Source organism: Cololabis saira, chromosome 2, assembly GCF_033807715.1.
Source record: "Cololabis saira isolate AMF1-May2022 chromosome 2, fColSai1.1, whole genome shotgun sequence".
In the NCBI taxonomy this organism is placed as follows: domain Eukaryota; kingdom Metazoa; phylum Chordata; class Actinopteri; order Beloniformes; family Belonidae; genus Cololabis; species Cololabis saira.
The window spans coordinates 14,215,425-14,235,286 of NC_084588.1; the positions used below are offsets into that span (position 1 = coordinate 14,215,425).

At 42.3% G+C, this 19,862-nt stretch overlaps 1 protein-coding gene across 1 annotated transcript in view; it reads left to right on the top strand.

The window, feature by feature from the left end:
- The first annotated feature begins 310 nt into the window (after nucleotides 1–310).
- Nucleotides 311–19,862, top strand: part of znf408 (zinc finger protein 408) — a 43,898-nt gene continuing 24,346 nt past the window's right edge. Inside the window, exons 1-4 of the mRNA XM_061709052.1 lie at nucleotides 311–466; nucleotides 4,741–4,999; nucleotides 10,825–10,871; nucleotides 12,329–12,531. Coding sequence (XP_061565036.1) covers nucleotides 4,745–4,999; nucleotides 10,825–10,871; nucleotides 12,329–12,531 — 505 coding nt within the window. The 5' untranslated portion in view covers nucleotides 311–466; nucleotides 4,741–4,744. The remainder of the gene's footprint in view (nucleotides 467–4,740; nucleotides 5,000–10,824; nucleotides 10,872–12,328; nucleotides 12,532–19,862) is intronic.

Consider the following 19,862-nt stretch of genomic DNA (forward strand, 5'->3'; position numbering starts at 1 on the left):
TTTATTTCGGTTTTATGAATCTATCTATCTATCTATCTATCTATCTATCTATCTATCTATCTATCTATCTATCTATCTATCTATCTATCTATCTATCTATCTATCTACTTAAACATATGGATTGTTATTGAGTTGTACTTGCATGAATGAAAATAATGCTGTTACATCTTTATATTGTTGATTGATGGATGTAATTTATTATCTCAAAATGTATTAAATTGTTTGAGAAACTCTGAGCATTGTTATAAATGAGTGTGCGGAACCAAGTATACCAACCTATTTTCTGGTCGGACAACAAGCGTGAAGGACATGTTTTCTTGCTGGATTACGATGTCTTTCCCAGAGTTTTATGAGTTTATGAAGCTTTTTGTTGTTTAATAATCAAAACAAGACGGTTACGGAGACCTGATTTTATTTATATTTTTTTACTGTTTAACAATCAAAAGAAGACGGAGACCGAGACCGAGTACGTAAACAGTTATTTTAACTCTCCATATTACTCGTGAAATTATTCGTGGCAGGTTTCTCCGCTAACTGATGCAAACATGCCCTGAAAGTTAATAAACACAACCCGTGACAAGTGGCTTTTAAAACTCACAAAAACGCAGTTTTATTCAATTAAACCAGTGAGTATATTGTAAATAAATGAGAGCGTTGGTGTTGGTTGGCCAGTAAAGCGTTTACCTGCGTTACGAGCAGCAGACTCAACTCTGTTCATGTCATTCAGCTTCTGTCGTTCATGTCAGATTAACTAATGTCACAGCATTTATTTCTGATCAAAGCTACATTTTCATTGTCCAAGATCTGGAGTCGATTGGATGACCCTCTTAAATAGTCTAATAGAGAAGCTCCTGAATAGTGAACACGTGAATCACTGCAGCACTTCTACCTTTGTTTAGTTATTATTATATTTCTTTATAAAACTCTTGAGAATCAAAATCTGTTTATCATGAGTCCCAGGCAGCAGCTGAGAGCCCATTTAGACAATATAGAGGTACAATATGTACATAAACGCCACAGAAGACCAACAACGTTGAACATTGATCCTAACATCTGCAGACAGCTGTGGAGGCATTTAGATGATTTAAATGCATGTAATGAGACCAGGTCCCAGAGGTTCAGACGCGTTTAGAGATGTATGCAAGGTGAAGGTGTAGCAGATTTAAACTATCCTTTTAAGCAGAGCCGGATTAACGGAGAGGCAGAGTAGGCACGTGCCTAGGGCCCGACAGGGGGGGGGGGCCCAGACAGAGGGGAAAAAAAAAAAAAAAAAAAAAAATTTTTTTTTTTTTTTTTTTTTTTTTTGTCTGCACACATATTAATGGTTGATAACATGCCGGTAAAAACCTAAGGCATATATATATGTGCATTATTACTATATTTAGTATACATACATATATATATACGCATACATACGCACAGGGCCGCCGCAAGGGATGTGCGAACCGTGCGACCGCACGGGGCCTGGCGCCCCAAGGGGCCTGGCGCCCCAAGGGGCCTGGCGCCCCAAGGGGCCTGGCGCCCCAAGGGGCCTGGCGCCCCAAGGGGCCTGGCGCTATGGGCCGTTTTTTTTTCCCCTATTTTTTTTTTTTTTCTTTATAAATATCAACAGTCACGTTCCATTACAGACCTAAATGTGTACTAGTCTGTGCATATCAATAAATATATGTGCAATGATGACGCGTGTCTGTTGTTCAATCCAATGATCAGACCAAGCGCAGACACAAGCTGCTCTGATCCAGACGGGTGGAGGTGGAACAAACTGTCACACAATGTCGAGAAAACGAGACAGATTCAGGAAATTTCCATCAGGGGATGAAAAAAGAAAAAAACTAAAGACAATGGAAGAGTTTAATGCCTCTCTGAAAGGCACGTTTGATAAATTTGTTACAAAAATCACCGATCCGCTCGGGTCTCAAGCAGCCGTGGGGCCCCGCGTCGAGGTAAGCCCAGATGATGATGAGGCAGGGGAAGGTATCCAGTATTTTGCTAATTGGAGAGTTAAAATTGCGCATAGAGACACCAGATCCGACCCGAAAAACCAAAAAATTTCGCGCGCGCTCGCTACGCTCACGCGCGAGGGCCACCCTGGCTATTTCACACAGGGCCTCGCAAATCTCTCTAACGGCTCTGCATACGCATACACATACATACATATACACATACAGACATACATACTACAGCACACTTTGTCTTACTGCAAATTGTATTGGTCTTTGTAGATTTTACTTCTTATTTAACTATTCAATTTAATCAACACATTTAATTAAGATTTTCTGCAACATGCTCACAATCGATAAGATAAGGATAATTTAATAGCATTTAATAGAGCATTGTAATAACGTATAAATAATAAAAATCTAAAAATAGTCTGATAGACTGTTTAATATACAACACATGACTTATTTTGGAATACAAAGAACCAACTTGACTATGACTATGCTATGTAAAATGTGAATTAAGTTTTATTAGTAACTTTGGTAAGTTTAAGATTTCATAAATAACATCGATGGAGGGGGGCCCGAAAATCACAGTCTGCCTAGTGTAGTCCATTTATTTAATCCGGCTCTGCTTTTAAGTCAGAAGAGGCATACAGAGTTAAGAGACAAAATAGTGAAAAGTTGACTTATAGCTCCCAGATCCGCGTGGAAGCTCCGTCCAGTGGGCGTGGTGAGGAGGCAGCAGTTACTGCATCACTGTCGTCCAGCACAGCTGGAAAAGACATGCAAGACCATAAAGGATAAAAAAACTTGTAAGTTGTTGTTGTTGTTGTTTTTTAAGCCAAATGTTGAACATGCAGCACAAAAGAGAGCCTCCTCAATCACAACTCCTAAATGTCTGTATTGTCTCAGAACCCTGGAAAGTAGTGAGCAAAGATAGATCTGTGATGATTTGAAGATATGAGGTGTATTTGTTTTGGTATTTAAGACCATTTTTAACCCACACAAGGCGCATTAGTTAAATGCAGGAAGTGACTTTCAATATTAACCAGGCATTTTATTCAACTTAAATGAAAATAGTTAGGTTTTGAAACTGAGATCAATAACAGAGCGTCCAGAAGTGTAAATGAGAATTGAAATTGGTAAGACAAGCATTCAAAAACCCTGGTTGGGTTTTGTGCTTTAAGTTGTCATCTAAATCCCAATAATGCACAGCAAAAGCCAGTTGTAGTTATTAGTTTGCACATATGAAGTTAATGAACTGTAGCCAGTGGTGAAATTTAAAACTACTTTGATAAAAGACACTCAAATATTTTACATCTATTGTTAAAAGAAGCAAATGTTGATGTGAACTGTGCCTATGGCTGGAAGGAGATATGGATTCACCTATATGTGTTTATTATTTCATGCACCAGTCGGTGGTAAGACGAGCTGTCCATAAATGACAACAGTCGACTACGGCGGCTGCTCCTTCGGCCAAGATGACTCCAAACGTACAACACAGAAACCCCCAACAAAGTTACCCCCCCCCCCCCCCCCCCAAAAAAAAACAAAAACAAAACACAAACCCACGAGTAACAGCTGAAGGTGTCACTGGAGCTGGAAACATCTCTTATCACGAGTCTGCAGTGCAACAGTTTGTCTGTGGCAGAAAACCAGACAGGAAGCCGCTGCGCTCCCAAAATAAAACTCTGTTGCATGCCTGAAGTTTTCCAAAGAGCATCTTGGCAGCCTGCAACACCACTGGGAAATGCTTTGTGGACTAATGAAACAAAAGTCGGATGGTTCTGGAAAAATGCTCAACACTGTGTGGTGTAAAAATAGTCCCAGTTTCCCAACAGCCAAACATCATCCCGAGGTGAAGCATGGTGGAGAAAGCTTCATGGTTTGGGTTTGCTCTCCTGCGACTATTTACAAAAACGCAGAGTAGAAATGTAATTTCCAAGTTTGACAAAATATGGTTGGTGTGGTGGTTCTGGAAAGACGCATGGTCTAGAATTCCTCTCAAACTTTGAAAAGCTCCTGTGGCTATTCCTGTGCGTGCGGCTCAACTTTGCATTAATTTATTAGACGCTTTCGTCCTTAAGCCAACTGGAGCTTCTTTTTTTCCAACACCAAGTACCAAAGAGCAGCAAACGTTATAAACTGATGTTGTTTATGTATCACTTGTAGCACATGTGCATCTTCTTTCCAATATTTTCTAAAGCATACCACCGGTGTTTTTTTAAATAAAATATTTCAAAATAAGTATCAACATCGTTGGGGAAAACTGCCATGTTTTGTTGTGATTAAGTTCACCACATCAGATATGAACTTGCATCTCTTTTGCATCACAGAGGCTGAAATAAATGAGCTCTTTATTTTGCCCTCCTCGCCTCGCTTCTTGTTCCTCCAGATGCATCATGGGAGGTCAGACATCCTTCAAAGCAGGCTAAAGGAGACAAGAACAGGAGAGGTGCAAAAACTAATGAGTCCAAACCGTAGCAGGAAAAGTAAAATGAGAAACGCTGTCCCAATTCAGAGGAAATATTTTTTATTAGTCAGAGTGTGTCATGGAGAAAAGGGTTTGAGTTTGAGTAAAGCTCAGGGTTATTTTGCCGTTGGAGAAAACTGCACTGTGATTTATAACTGCTAGACCTGATAAAGTGTCGGTGAAACAGGCCGTAAAAGACAGATGTTGGACTGTAACGGCCTGTTGTGTAAGTTTTGTTGTGTCCTGAAACTTTGTGACAAATGCGTTCAGTTTAGCTCCGACCAGTTTTATTGCTGGTTCTAATCCGTGCTTTATGTTTCTCGACAGGTTGATGGCCGGTCTGGTTCCTCCCATGCCGCCTTATCTCACCACCTCGCTCTCTTCACTGCTCCCCCGTGGCCTGGCCGTCGGGCCTTCGCAGCTTTGGGAGGGCAGGCTGGGGCTGTGGTGGGTGGGCCGCCCGCTGGAGACCGGGTCCCTGCTGGGGAGGAAGGGGGACGCGGTCTGGACCAGCCGTCATCCCTCTGACCTACAGAGCCGAACCAGTGGGCCTGCGGACCTCCAGATAGGATCAGAGAAAGAACAGGTCAATTCAACGCAGAGTTGTGATTTCAAATAAGACCAATTAGTCAGGTTCCTTAGGTAAATTTGTAGGATGAAGACGGGGATTTGTAAAACTATATATTTTTGGAAACCTTATAACCTAACGAATCAGAAAACCAATGTTGCCATTTTTTTCGAGGTCGTTATAGTGGCCATCTTGGATCTTTAAAAATGGCTTCTTTCAAAAACGAATTTCTCAATATTTTGCCTCCTAGATGGCCTAAAATCAAGATTGGAGTGGTTAAATCTGCATTCTGAGGCAAGGAATTGGGCAAGGAATCCAATGGAGGTGTTTTCCATTGTAAATGAGCAATCTATGGGTTGGCAATTAGCATTATTACATGATTAAAGGTTATTTTCTGGTAATCCGGATATGTATATCATCCAAACAATGGCATAATTCACAAACACTTTATCACAAATGTTAAAAGACAGGAAACAACTTGCCCATTTGAGGGTCCTTTAATCAAGCATTTAACAACAAAAGGTGGCACTCTTTTCATCGCACATCATCATGACACACTATGACATCATCAGTCACTTTGACATGAAATTCGGGGGATGTAGGACAAAGTTTGGGGTCAAACACTAAAAGCTAGCCTCCCCACCACACAAAAAACCCAAAACAACTATATATAAGCTATACACACAATATCCTCTGTACATTGAATGTTCAATTATTTCTCATTCCTGATATGTCTATATTGCAGCATATTCAATGTCATCATCACTGTCACTTGCATACATGATATCACGACAGTCTTCTTCATTCTGGCAGTCAGAGCTACACTGACATAGTTCTGTGCAGGGGAGCCCCACTGAATTACAAGAACATCTGAGTGAAGAACAGTCTGCTTTACACTGACATCTGACCATTTCAATGATGGCCTTTGGTGCAGGGAGGAGCTCAGTTGTGACTGGTTTTAGCTGGCCGTCCTTGTCCTTGTGGTAGCCGTTCTGTAGTGGATCAAGGAACTCTTGCTGAGCGATGTCAGCCTGACCCCACACGCGGGCTTGGACATGGGCCCTTAGGACATGCTGCTTGAGAGCACCAAGTGTGGGTGGAAGCTTCTCACTTTCTGCCATGTGCTTGCAGAAGAGATGCCACCTCAGTTCAGGGATGTTGTCAATTTGGATCCCTTTTGGAGAGTATACAGTGCAAACAAACCTAGCTAATGTAGAATGGAGATTCTCTGTCACTTTCTTAGTCTCAGAAAGCATTTGAAGAGCCTTGATTGCATGGTCATCAGCTTTGAGGTAGATGCTAAACCAGGTAGCTTTGCCTATTCTAGAAAAGCGTCCTGTGTTGTCTGCTCCTGTAAATGCGTGAAACGCTGGCAAAGCTTTTGCTCGAGTACTGTACTGTATTTATTATCTTCTGGTAGGAATTTATTCTAGGCTTTAATACCAATTGTCCTTTACTTTGGTCATCAACTTGGCAGAGTATGCAGAGCTTCCAGTTTGTTTCCTGGTGCAGACTGTCTGCTCCAAGCTGAGACTTGCTCATGTTACCCTGATGTAGGTCTGCAATAATTAAGCATATACATCACCCATTAACATACAACCACCATTAGGCTACTACGAATATTATGCGACATTTGGGAATTGCGAACAGAACTACCCTGTAGGTCTACTACTCATAAGTAAAGCAACATACCTGGATCTGAGACAGCCTGTTTCACTGTAGGCCTGTGTATTTACCTGCTCAGTGCACAGCTACTCCCTAAAGAATTCAAATATATTGGACAAATAATATTAAGAAATCATTTTACAGCTTCTGATAAAAAATAATTAACATTGCAGTTGGCACAACACATTTGCTAACTAGCATTAACCTTAGCCATGCTGTGTAGGCCTAACATCAACATTACACTGATAACATGATAAAGCAACATACCTGGATTCATCCGAGATGTTTTGGCACCATCCGTTTTTTCACCGCCAGAGATGTAGATTAAGCCAGTGAAATTGTTTTTGAAGGTGACATATTAAGTGAACAGAGAATATACACCTATATAGGGATATTTTTATTTTATTGGGAATATATGGACCATCCTACAAAATACCATAGAAATCTCTGCATGTCTCAGTCAAACCAGCTACATTTGGACCAATAATAACGCCATTTGATCATGTAAAACAATGTAAGATATGATTAAAATGCAAAAATACCCACCCATATGTCTCATTTACAATGTGATCAGCTCAATTGGATTCCTTGCCCCAAAAATATAATATTTAACCATTGCAATCTTGATTTTAGGCCATCTAGGAGGCAAGATATTGAGAAATTCATTTTTTAAAGAAGCCATTTTTAAAGATCCAAGATGGCCGCTATAACTACCTCGAAAAAAATGGCAACATTGGTTTTCTGATTCGTTAGGTTATAAGGTTTCCAAAAATGTATAGTTTTACAAATCCCCGTCTTCATCCTACAAACCCATGTATCTGAACATAGTGAACCGGACTAAATTGAAATGTTGACTTTCTTTCATTTTAAAGGGAACCTATTATGAAATACACGTTTTTTCTTGCTTTAACATACCGGTATATAAAGTGGTCTCCCCTCAGCCTGCCAACTCAGAGAAGGAGGAAAGCTTTTCGTTACGTAACCAAAATGCAAACCACGCCCACAACTATAAAACCGTGTAACTGCATGCGAGTGTCCGACTATCGCATCACACTGCGTGACATCGGACGCTCTCTGTCCATCTCCCTCCAGCAGCTGCCACTTTATTGAGGTTTTTGTAGTGAAATGAGGAGGTATCATAGAGATAACTTCTCATTTCAACAAACTGGATCAGCTGTTCCTCATCCATGACTGTTTCCTACAGCGCTTTCAACCGGCTTTCAACGCGAGCGGCAGGAAGAAAATAGAAGCAGGGCATCCGGCAAATGTTCAGCTCAAAACGGCGCGCAGCGTTGTGCTGCGTCGCTGTGGCCAGTTAGGAGAGTCCAATAGAGAATAAAGCAATGGAATTGATTTTGTTGCTGACGCTCGCTCGCATCGCATGCAGTTAGGACACGGTGTAACTCCGCCGGCCGGAGCTTCCGCCATTTTTCCGTAGCGGTGTATCGCGTCATTCAGGCAGCCAATCAGCACAGAGCCTCATTATCATAGCCTCCCCGCCCACTCAGAATCCTGCGTAGATAATGAGGTTAGAGAATGGGAAGATAAAGACATGGCTCAGAGGCTGAATTTCTAATTTATTTAGCAAAAACAATCAAAAGCTTGTTTTTAAGACATTCAAGGCCTGTTTAAAATAGGTATTAGATTAGATGCCATAATAGGTCCCCTTTAAATTAACTTTTTATTTCACTCCTCGTGATGTGGATAACCTCGCATAATAAATAAAGAGAAAAGCAATGCAGCAGTCACGTTTGTTTGTTTTGGCTAATTTGAGGTATCTTTTGTGATTTAAGGGGTTAAATTCACACATGTGATTACGTCATAGGCTTTGTTTTGCAATTGCTCAATTTTTAATCATGATTTCAGTTTAGGCTCCCAAAACAATTGTGATTATTTATTTATTTTTTTGTTCTTCCATAATCGAGTAGCTTCTGGTGAGGTTATCGAGGACTGAAAACAAGACTTGTTTGCAGGAGTATCTTTCATCTTTACAGAGCTCAAAAACCATGAATTATATCACAAGCACCATAAATGGCACTGGAAGATGTTATTTCTTTCTGTTTGCCTTTCCAAACGTCAGCTGTGGCCTCTGGCTTGCGCCCGTCATCTTGGGAAGCCCGTGAGACGGTCTGTCGCTGCACCAGAATCCAGTCCTGAGTGATAGTGGACGGATCAATGAGCGACTACTATCGGGTAGAATTTCAGTAATGTGTCTAAAAGAGAGACACAAAATAACCAAAACGGAGATTTAGAGTTGTGAAATGAGCACAAAGAGTCACAAGAGTACTCGCTTTCCAAGAGTACTCCCACAACCAACTCGGTGCTGTTCTTTGTCATCTTAATGGAAGTGACTCTCAGAGAAACCTGAGGACCGTTTGGTCCAAATGTAGTTGATATTAAGACATTCAGAGCTGCACGGATTCACGCTGTGAGATTTTTGCAGTCTAACAAGATCAATGCAAGCCACCCTGTACCACCTGGATCTCCTATCTCGTGGGTACGACGCCCAGAACGGTGTGATCAGATGTCCTCTCGTGTCGTGGTGGGATGAAGGTCGTATAATCACTTTGGTCACAACAAGACGGTTCTGTCTTTCGTCTTTTGTCCTGTCTCACGGTGAAACATTCGTTTTTTAAGTATGATGGGCGCCTTTTCTCCCGATTGCACATCTTTCGTCTAGGGCTGGGTTGTTAAGAATCTTACGATTCGATTCGATTTGATATTGATTGAAATGCTTCAATATCGATCAGTATCAACTAGAAATACACACCAGATCATCTTTTTTAAATAATTGCTCCCTATATGGCTTTTGTGCAGGGCTCTAGTCTGCAGAACATTTGACACAAGTGCCCACGCGTTAGAAGGGAAATGAGAGGTAATAGCTAAATAGGAGTCTGTTGCTGGCGACGTCCAGCCATCACATGTAAACCAAATGTAAGCTACCAACTCTGATATTTTCTGTAAGCGGGCCGAACCTGGTGCCAATTTGCACATCAGGGATCTGTCAAGTTCGGTTTGTTTCTAATCCGTGGAATTAGCGATGGGTTACTGCAGGACGTCTGCATGGTGTCAGCTCAGGTGGTTGAACAGGTTTGTTGTGTTGCTAGAGTAAGTCAGAACCTCCTGGCAAAGCTTGCAAAACACCCTACTTTTGTCGCCTTCCTGTGTTCCAGATTTACACAGGAACACAAAAGAAGCCACACATCTGCTTTTAAGTTTAAAGGCGCTGGCCTAACGCTGCTGCTACTCACTCTGGTCACCATATTGTTGTGGTTTGGTCTAGTGCCCCGTCCTGGCCAGGCCGTTGGATCGATTCAGGAGATTGCTGAATCGACTTGCAGGGAAAATAATCGCGATGCTTTACTGAATCAATATTTTTACCCACCCCTACTTTCGTCTGTGACGGCTGAAGTCGCCCAGTGTGAACACGACTCGTCAAGTCTGCAGTCTCACTGAACTGGATCAGGACCGCGACTGAATGGATTAATATCTGCCTTAGTTGGCTGAGCTGTTCCTGTTTAATTATCATAACTGCATAAGATCAGACTTTTCTATGCCTGCTTAGCTGATTTTCTTTATCCTGAAGACCCCTACAAATAATCAGTGGGTGTCGTCAAATGTTACTGGTAATTGGGACTATCTGAACCTGCGTGAGCTCTCCAAAAACACAGAGAAGGAGGCATTTATGTGGAGGAACGCTACTCTCATACAGAACCAGTCTAGCCGGACTCCATCCTGACTGATTTAGAGACATCGGATAGCAGAGTCGGCCTTGATGTTCTTTATAATGGCTTTAAATTCAGCTGGTGCAGTGTCTCGTTCCGACGCTCTTTTGTGTCGGTCACAGACAAGCTGCTCGGCTAAATGAAGGGCTGACCTCCTGGGAGGATAGTGAATTGGTCCTTGAAGTTTCCATCAAATTCTGTAATGAGGGAAACATGAGGAGAAGCGTTCAGAGATGTTTCGCAGATGAAAGGATGTCTCAGTGATAATTCACCGGGGTGCTGCAATCAGTGCCCATTCAAAGTACAACCTGTCTGTCGGAGACAGCTACCGCCGTTAATATAAATGTAGAGAGGTTTTTCATGTACCGAATAGTCGTGGAGCGTTTGACCGTTCAAGTGGCAACAGAATGCACAATGACAATCATTTCAGGGTCTTTTTTTTGTGTTTTGCAGGCACTGATGGGATTATCAGCTGCAGTACAAAGAGCCGTCTGGATCAAGTAGGTCAACACAAAAGAAAGGGGAAAAAGTATTTAGACGTTTCACTCAAAGACATAATTTTGTTTGTGGTGCTCAGTAGCTGATCTGAAGTTACTTTAGTGACGTTAGTGGTGGTTGAAGTAGTTAATCGTAGTGCCACCTGAGACAAAGACTGTTGCTACATAACAAATGTGACTGCATAACATTAGCAGAATCTCTCTTCTCTGTCTGTAGCTGCTGGTTCGTTGAGCTTTCGGCTTTTTAGTTTCTTTATTCTTGTGGCGGGGATGAGAATCAGCACCTCCGTGTCTGAGACCGTGGTTCTCAGTCCGGTTGGAGAGTGGGGTTTTGGAGGAGCTTTTAAGTAACTCGGGACATTATTTACTCTGGAGAGGAGTTGTCTCTCAGCTGGGCTGGGGATGCCTCGGTATTTCCCCAGAGGAACGGGAGGAGGTTGCCATGGAGATGGATCTCTGGTCCTCTCAGCTCAGGCTGCTGCACCCCCGGCCTGATGCAGGATAAGCAGGTTTAATTGATGGATAACAGTTAAACGCATTGTTGCTTACCACAGAACAAATTTAGACACCATTGTTGGTGTTCTGGATGTTAAGTGGGCAGGTTAATCCCAAGTAGACATTTAACAGTTTTGTTGATGTTTAGGCAAGTTAATTAGATAAACCCAATTGTCCATCCTCTTTGGAGTCAGTATAACAAACACTGTTCTGGGACCTGAAGAGACAAACAGATGTCCTTAAACCTCAATGAACTGAAGAAACACGGTGAAGACGAACGGATCAAGGTTCCCCCGGGCAGACGAAGAAAATGATGAGCTGAAGGTACCGCGGCTGAAAGTGTTGAGTCATGGGGCGTTTTTAGCGTTTTACACCTGCTTCTGAATTTTATCATTTTATCTTAGTTTTGTTTCAATTGATTTGAAATGCTGTCATATCTCATGTAATCCCACGTGTTGAAGTTCATCTGAGGATTTATGAACCGAATTTCAAGACCTGGAAAAAGGTTGCACTTCATTTCATGTATTATTAGAATGTCTTTACTCTATAAAGTCTTCTGTTTGTTTTCTTTTCTTTTTTGGGGGTGTAATATGCTTTGAGCTGCTGTCGTTTTATTGTGCTCTCCCTCTGTTGCTGGCTGCATCTGCGACATCTGCAACTCCTTGTTGTCTCCTTCCTCCGGGCTTCGTACTCGGAGGTGTCCTGATTAAAAACTGCCCCAGTTTCTTTCCAATCGACTGAAACAGGGAAAAAAAAAAAAGTACCTTCATGTTGGTCTCCTGTGGCGTGCCTTGAGGAAACGTAGTGTCACAATCTCACATAAAAAATGTTGTTTATCCCGATTATCTGCCTCACTTGCATTTTATAGACTTTTTATGTCTATTTCATCTCATTTCCCAGATGCGGTGACGTTGTCCGGAGCCTCCTGCTGATCAGATGTTTTCCATCTGTTTGTTTCTGCGTAGTTTTGCGTGTCGAGTGCGATGCAGAGCCCAGCGGACCGTGGCAGTGCAGTGCGTTTGCGGAGAGGCGTGTGGCGGCGAGTGCGCGGGCGTGTGTCTGCGTGCGTGTCGGGACATCCAGCCAGGAACAGAGCTGCTGCTGTACGATGACACTGTGGGAAAAGGTCAAACCACGGACAAACCAGGAGACTCGGCTGGACTCAAAGGTAACGACACCGACAGTTTTACATAAATCACACTCAAGTTGCTGCAGGGTCACGCCTCAGTGATCACGTCAAAGCCCAGGACTCAATAGTGATATCAGGACATCTCTAAATGTTTCATGTCAGACTCCAGAATCGTAACAGAAAACAACGGGACAGTTAATCTTTAGCCAATTTCTAATGTTTTTATTCATCACAGCAATTAAAAGTCCGTCTGGCACTGAGGAAACCGAGTGATGAAGAGTTTCCATTGCATTGTATCCCACTCTTCAGGTGTGTAATAATATAGAGTCCTTCTTGTCACAAGTTCTGAGGCCAGTCCAGTACCAGAACCCTCGTCCTCTTCAGTCATGCTGTGTAGCGTTTGCAGGGAGGCGGATTCGCATCTTCACGTTGAAAAATGCACGGATGTCCCTGGAAAAGATGTTATCTTGAAGGCAGGTGTGTTGATCCATGTTGCTTTCCTGCGTTAACGCTGCTGTCACCGACATGACCCGTCTCAAGGACTCTGCTACAACCCCCGTACCACCACAGAACCTGCTGGACTTCATCACCATCTGGATGGTTCTTGTCATCTGTGTCCAGTTCTTCTTCAACGAAAGGAAAGACATTTATTTGTGATCAATATCTCTCATAGATGAGATCTCGTGGCTCACTGGCTACTGAGTGATGTCAGAGTGCCCCGAACTTGCATGTCGCGGTCATGAAGAACCAGCAACCAGCACCTACTCCCAATAACTACCCAACTCCAGATAGAACAGTTACCACAGTTACGACGAGTTACCCGTTTAAGGCTGACTAGCTCATACCTAACCTCATTACCACCCATTTCTGCGGTCACTACAGAAATATGATAACACGCGTAGCTTCTACCTGAGCTGGAGTTGGTACGGCAGCTCCGGTCCAGCGCTGATGGGAAGCTGACAGTTGGCTGTGACCTTTATGTGACCTCTGGGATTGTCAGAATCGGGTCCCTGTGGAGGTTCAGGCAAAGTTGATTAGTTTGAGAAGACACAGGCCGACCCGGAGCGAGGCTCGGCTGTTCTAGCGGCTGCACTTTCAAAACTTTTCTTCGATACAATCCCTCATCCTGAGTAAGCACCAAGCAGCTGTGGAAAAGAAAATTGTTGTTTTGCTGCAAACTCGTATTTCCAACTTAAAACTGCTGTGTTTCTCATCGTTTTTGTCCCCAAACAAATGTTAACACTCTTTTACAGTCTAATAACAGACCTGGGGTGGTTTTAACTGCTGAATGTTCCTTCAGAAACAAGCCTTGTATTTTAGGAAAACCTCCTTCAGCAGCAGCAGCAGATGTGAACTGACAGTTCAGATAAACGTATGAAGCTTTCGTCAAAACTGAGTCCTTTTTGTTGTCTTTTTCTGCTCTCCACACTGAGCAGCCGGAGGAACGTTTGACCTCAGACTATTTTCATTAGTGGAAGATAATGTGCTTTATTGTCTCCGTAGGGAAATTAGTTTCCAACTCAAGTGTATGTAGATGCTCAAATTGTAATTACAATAATAAATTACGCATAATTCCCATTGTGCTTACAGAATCTGTCTTTCCTCCTCATAAAATGCATTGCTCATGAGTGCATTTTCAATGGTTTTGACCTATGAAGTTCATTTACTGTACCAAGGGTTTTGTAATTACAGTCTGAGTTATAGTTGAAGGAGTTGTCCTTTATTTAACACAGAGTAGATGAGTTACTTCACCGATTCGTTTCATGATAAAATGAAGAGGTTGATGAAGAAAAACCTCCACTCAGCAGGAAAAAATAGAAATGAAAGCTGGAGCTGGCCAATTAGTGGAGGAGTCATTTCTCGTCGTCACAAAATGCGTCGGTTGAATGAAAGCAAGAAAACACCATCACAGCAGCACATTTGTTAGCGTGGAAGAGGAATAAGATGCTTTCCAGCCCCGCTAATCCGCTCCTGCGGGTCCTGCGGTGGCGCTTTTATGTGCTGTGAGTGATGGGATGTTGAGGAGGAGCTTCCAGCAGAAAAGCGCCAGCAGCAACGGACTGAGGACATCTTATTAAACTCTGGCTCTCGTAGCGCTAATGAAAAGGGATTGAGCCTCTAAATCATGGACGCATCTTCGAAACAATTAGAAATACTAAATGAAAGATAATAAGATCAGAAGCTGTTGATCCCTGCAGGGAAGTTAAAATTGTTGTGTTAATAATTGGATTTATGAAGAGAAGGAAAAAACTGTTATGTTGGCAAGAATATAGTAACAAGGAGATAAAAGTGGCACCGAAATGAGTGAGAAGAAGTGATGAAAGAACAAAAAGAAGCAATGAAATATATTGCACTCAAGAGAAATCCTGACAGAAGACCGGCACCGACACCAGGTGTTCACATTATAGGAAATGCTGCCAAACTTGTATCTGCGTATAAATGTGCGTAAATGAATCGGAACAAGAGCCAAACAATGTTTTATGCCAAAATTTGGTGAAATAACAAAATCTTCCAGCAGAAACACAAATCCATAAATATGAATATCAGTAAGTTGGATATTTAAAATTACATGACTTCTAACCAGAGTTAGCAGTCACAGTTACCATGTAATTGTGGTTAAATTGACGTTTTTTCATCATGTATAAGTTCTTTTTGAGTTGGTAAATGATTCCAGCATTAAACACAATTTCAAAGGCCAGTTTTATATACAGAATTCTTGAAAACCTTAAAAGAACAATTTTACCAGGTTTTTTATATTTGTTTTCAAACTCTATTTCAAAATGTCCAGATTAACAGCTGAAATAAACATTTTTATATGCTTCAAAAATTGAAAAAACTGTATAGAAGTGAACTTTTTTCTCACCACATCAGATATAATATCGAGCAACAAATTTCTGTATAGTAAGGGGTGTGGAATTTTGATTGACAGCCAGCTCAGCCAATGACTAGCTGTCATGTTACTTAGTATTTAGCACTGTATTGACTTCTGGGTTCTAATTAAAGAGCCAAAAGAGCATAATTATTCACATTTTAAAGAGAATATGTTTTGTTGTTTGTTAATTTTGCTGACATGCCGCCGTGTCTGGTTGTGAGTTGATCTAGAAAGTTTGGAGAAAGCAGCTTGTGCTAATGATTCATCAGATAAATACAGCATTTGTGATTTTGTCCCTGAAAAGAGGTTTAAAACAGTAGCTTCCATCGCAAATATTCACCCAAAGGAACCACGGCGGTTCGTTTCAGGACGCTCCCAAGTGGAGGTCTGCTGGACCTGGTAGAGCAGGCGGTAGCTGTGACTGGCAGCCCCCGTTTCAGGTCTGGCAACACTCGTTTTGGTTTTAGGATGTTTGATATGATCAAAATTAATTTTTAAAGTGATATTGATTAACATCATAGTTTATCATCAGCTAAGTGTTCCAAGTTGAAATTTCAAACTGTGACTGCAAAAGAAGTGGGTGTGTTTCATCCACCTGCCCAGGTCTGTTTGTTCCACCCGTTCAGGAGGAGGAAAAGGAAGCTTCAAGAGAAACCTGTGATGTCATTGAGCGAGTCTCCATCACCTCTAGAATTACGCAGAACTTGAGTATCGCAAATAGAAATGTGTAACGGAAGCAACTAGTGTTAGAAAAAACTGTTAAGTGACATGTAGATGGTCCAGTCTCTGGCATCACCGGATCTGACGTAGTCGGTCATTGAATGATGAGCCGCTGCCTTTGTCTTCTGTTGACTTTTTTTTGCAACAGCTGTCAAAATAATTCCACAATAATGTCCATAACCAAAGATGTTTCCGTCCATTTTCTTCGAAGTCGAGATCATATTCTTCTTTGTTTGTGTGGACGAGATCCTGGGAGACTACAGTCTGCACATTAACGTTAGATTAAGCACCTGTTTAGTCGAAGCAAGCAAGGCCTCAAAGAATCAGGCAAGAGAGAAAATAGATGAAAATGCTACTGACTTTGTGGGTTTTTCTCGTTTGTTTTTCTGGGCAGATTCAGTCCGGAATTACACCAGTATGTTGTCAAAGCACTGCCAACAACTACATGACATACACACGTTGTATGCATGTCGTTCCCCACATACACTAGCACAGCTCTCCCAACTGTGCTGGAGAGTCGGAACCGCGATGCTCAACCCAACTAAATCTGTCATGCTTGGGCATGGTACTGGTCCGGTAGTGGGGTTGCACCTTTAGTTTCACTGGGATAGGTGCATAAAAACATTCACAACAAGGCTACTTTACATCCTGAGACCTTTAGCAGAGGTGACGCCAACAGAACACATCGCTGCACTAAGGAGAGTCGCAGCGAGCTCAGTCTGGGACAGTCTCAGCTTTTATTGGGCTGTTTGAACGGTACCATGTAGATCAAATATGCAGGAAAATTAGAAAACAAAAAAAATCCTGAAAACAGATGAAAATTGACATTGAACTAATTTCATGCCTGTTTTACATATGACTTTGCGAAGGAGAGTGTTCATGCATATCAATCTTTAGTTACATGTAAGTTCTTTCTGTGTTACAAGAAAGAAACTGTCATCAAAGTGGATCACAATTTGACATTTTTAGAGAAGCAGTGTTCACAAAGACTCTCAGGACTACAGTCTCCAGACTTCTTTTAGATTGTGATCTGAATCCACAATCTTCTGCTCTCGACAAAGAGCTGTGATCCCCTCAGAATATTGAACAGTTTCCATCCATCTCCTCTGGCAGATGCTGCAGTTAACGGTCCTTCTTCTCCGCTCTGAAGTTTGGCTCTACAAACCGAAGCGGGATAAGCTTTCTGCCTCACGATTGCACCTCTGATGAGAAACCCAGCTGTACTTCACTAAATTGATTAAGTTGTTTGGTTACTTTGCATGTTTGATTTATGTTCTTGCAAACATTGTTTTGCTGTTTCTTTTTTTTTTAATCCCGAGACATGCATTAAACATGAGCAGTCTGGAGAAATTAATCAAGTCAGATGAAGGAAAATCAACAAGAACTTATATTATATGCATCATTGCAACAACACAACATTAAGAGGTTGATTAGAGTCGTTTTAATTCATACAAATGCAATCCGTAACTTAAAGGGATTGTGACATGAAAAACACATTTTTCTTGATTTTTTGTGTTTTGTTGGGTGTCTTGACATCAATTACACCCAAAAAACAACGAACTTTTAACATTCAGTGTATTGTGTGCTTTCTGGGATTTTCCGCATAACTATGCAAAAACGGCGCATGTGGTTTGGTGGCGGGCCGTTACGTAACGATCCGCTAAATCACCGCCCCCTCCACCCAGCTCCCTGCCTCCTCTCCTCTCCAGCGCACCATAAAGGCTGATTTATGGTTCCGCGTTACACCGACGCAGAACCTACGGCGTAGGATTACGCGGCGACGCGCACCGTACGCTGAACCCTACGGCGTAGGCTCTGCGTCGATTTAACGCGGAACCATAAATCAGGCTTAACACAGAGCTGTTTAGAGGCTCTTTTGTTCTAATCACCGGAGGAAAACTGCTAAGAAGACCCGCGGCCACTGACTGGACTTAAGTTAAGGGGACAGTGCTGCTTGCATGCCTTTATTTTTATGATTGTTTGCTGTGGTTCGCCCTCCTGCTTTTCCGTGCATGCTTCGCCTGTCGCTCCCGGCTTAACTCTCCGACGCCGCTGTGAGCGTATGGCTGGAGGAGGAGGAGGTTTGGAGGAGGAGCGGAGCAATGATTGACAGGAAAGGGGCAAAAGGAAGCATTTTTCACGGCGCAAAAAAACACTGTAATAAAAAGCCAGGAAAAGAGTACTAGAGTGAAGTTTTTCTTGTTACACTCTTTTAGACACATTTGAGGGATGTTGGCCAAGACTTTTAATAGTGTTAAAAGCATGTTAAAAATGATGTCACAATACCTTTAAAGCTACTCTATATATTAACACCACTTCTGACTACATGGGGACATATACACAGGGATTAAAGTTCTCCGTCTCTAGACGGATTTCCGTCAATTGGAAAATGAGAGAAGAAGAAAAAAAAAAAAAAAAAAAAAAAAAAGAGCTTTGCCTGTGCGTTTTGTTGTGGTACAGTTTAGACAAGCCAATTAAATCATGTTAGGCATTAAACTGACGCTGTTGTAAACCAATAAAGCTGCCAGCGCCTTGGATTAGCCAATCAAAAACAGAGGAGGCGGTGTTGGATCAGTAAGGGAAACTTTGGAATTTGGGGACAAGGATTGGCTCTAAGGGCTGGGCTCGAGCCGGGGCTGGGGGAGCAGTCGCCCCGTCGCCCTCCTCCCCCCGCCGCCGGAGGCGCGGTCGTCCGGCCCGCCTCGCACGGGGCCTCTGTCCAGCGGCGTTTGCGCGTCGTCGGGCGGGGGTCTTTCATGCGGGGCGGTGTCCGGCGCCGCGCCCAAGGCGGACCGGTGGGGGGGATCGGGTACAGTGGATGGCGGCGGCGGCTCTGGACGCGCGCCGGGCCCTTCTCGCGGATCTCCCCAGCTGCGGCGCCCGTCGGGGACCCGTTAACGCGGGCCCCCGGCAGGTCGCCTCTAGGTTTACCACCTTTCAGAAATAGAAATAAGGAACACCTGATTTCAGCAGCACATGCCCCAAAAAAAGGGACATCCCCAAAACTTCTAAACTGCATAGAAATATATTTATTTTATATGAAAAAACAAAATGCTTTAATTTAAAGTTTAAAGTGCTTTAATAGCATTGGACTTGCACGACTGTACAGACAGACAACCATACCAGTAACTGAAATAGTCTCCTATGCTACGTATGTCCACATCAGCCCAGATGTAGAATATAACCTACAGGTGAAGGTCGGAACATTAGAATATGGTGTAAAAGTTAATTTATTTCAATAATTCAATTTAAAAGGTGAAACTAATATATTACAGTCTCAATGCATTCAAAGCAAGATATCCTAAGCCTTTATTTGTTATCATTTTGATGGTTGAATTGTTTATTGATTTCATAAAATCAATTTTTTTGAGATTTTTTATTTGGGGTTTTCATAAACTGTGAGCCATAATCACCAAAATGATAACAAATAAAGGCTTGAAGTATCTTACTTTGAATATGGGTAATAAAATATTTGTTTCACCTTTAGTTGAATTTACTACGAATTAAGTTTTGCAATATATTCAACTTTTCCGACCTTCACATGTAGATTATGACATCAATAAATAAGAGCATAATATGTGTCTGTATTGGTTCAATACGGAACGCAACTTTTAATTCACAATTACGTAACAATTACGTATTCCTCGGCCGGCGTCTAGCAGCTAAACTTAGAACTGGTGCGGACCAGGGGAATCCCACTGTTTAATAAAACAAAGCATCTCGAAGGCCCACGGGGGGTGTTGACGCGATTTTGAAAAACCTTCTTCTCAACAATAAC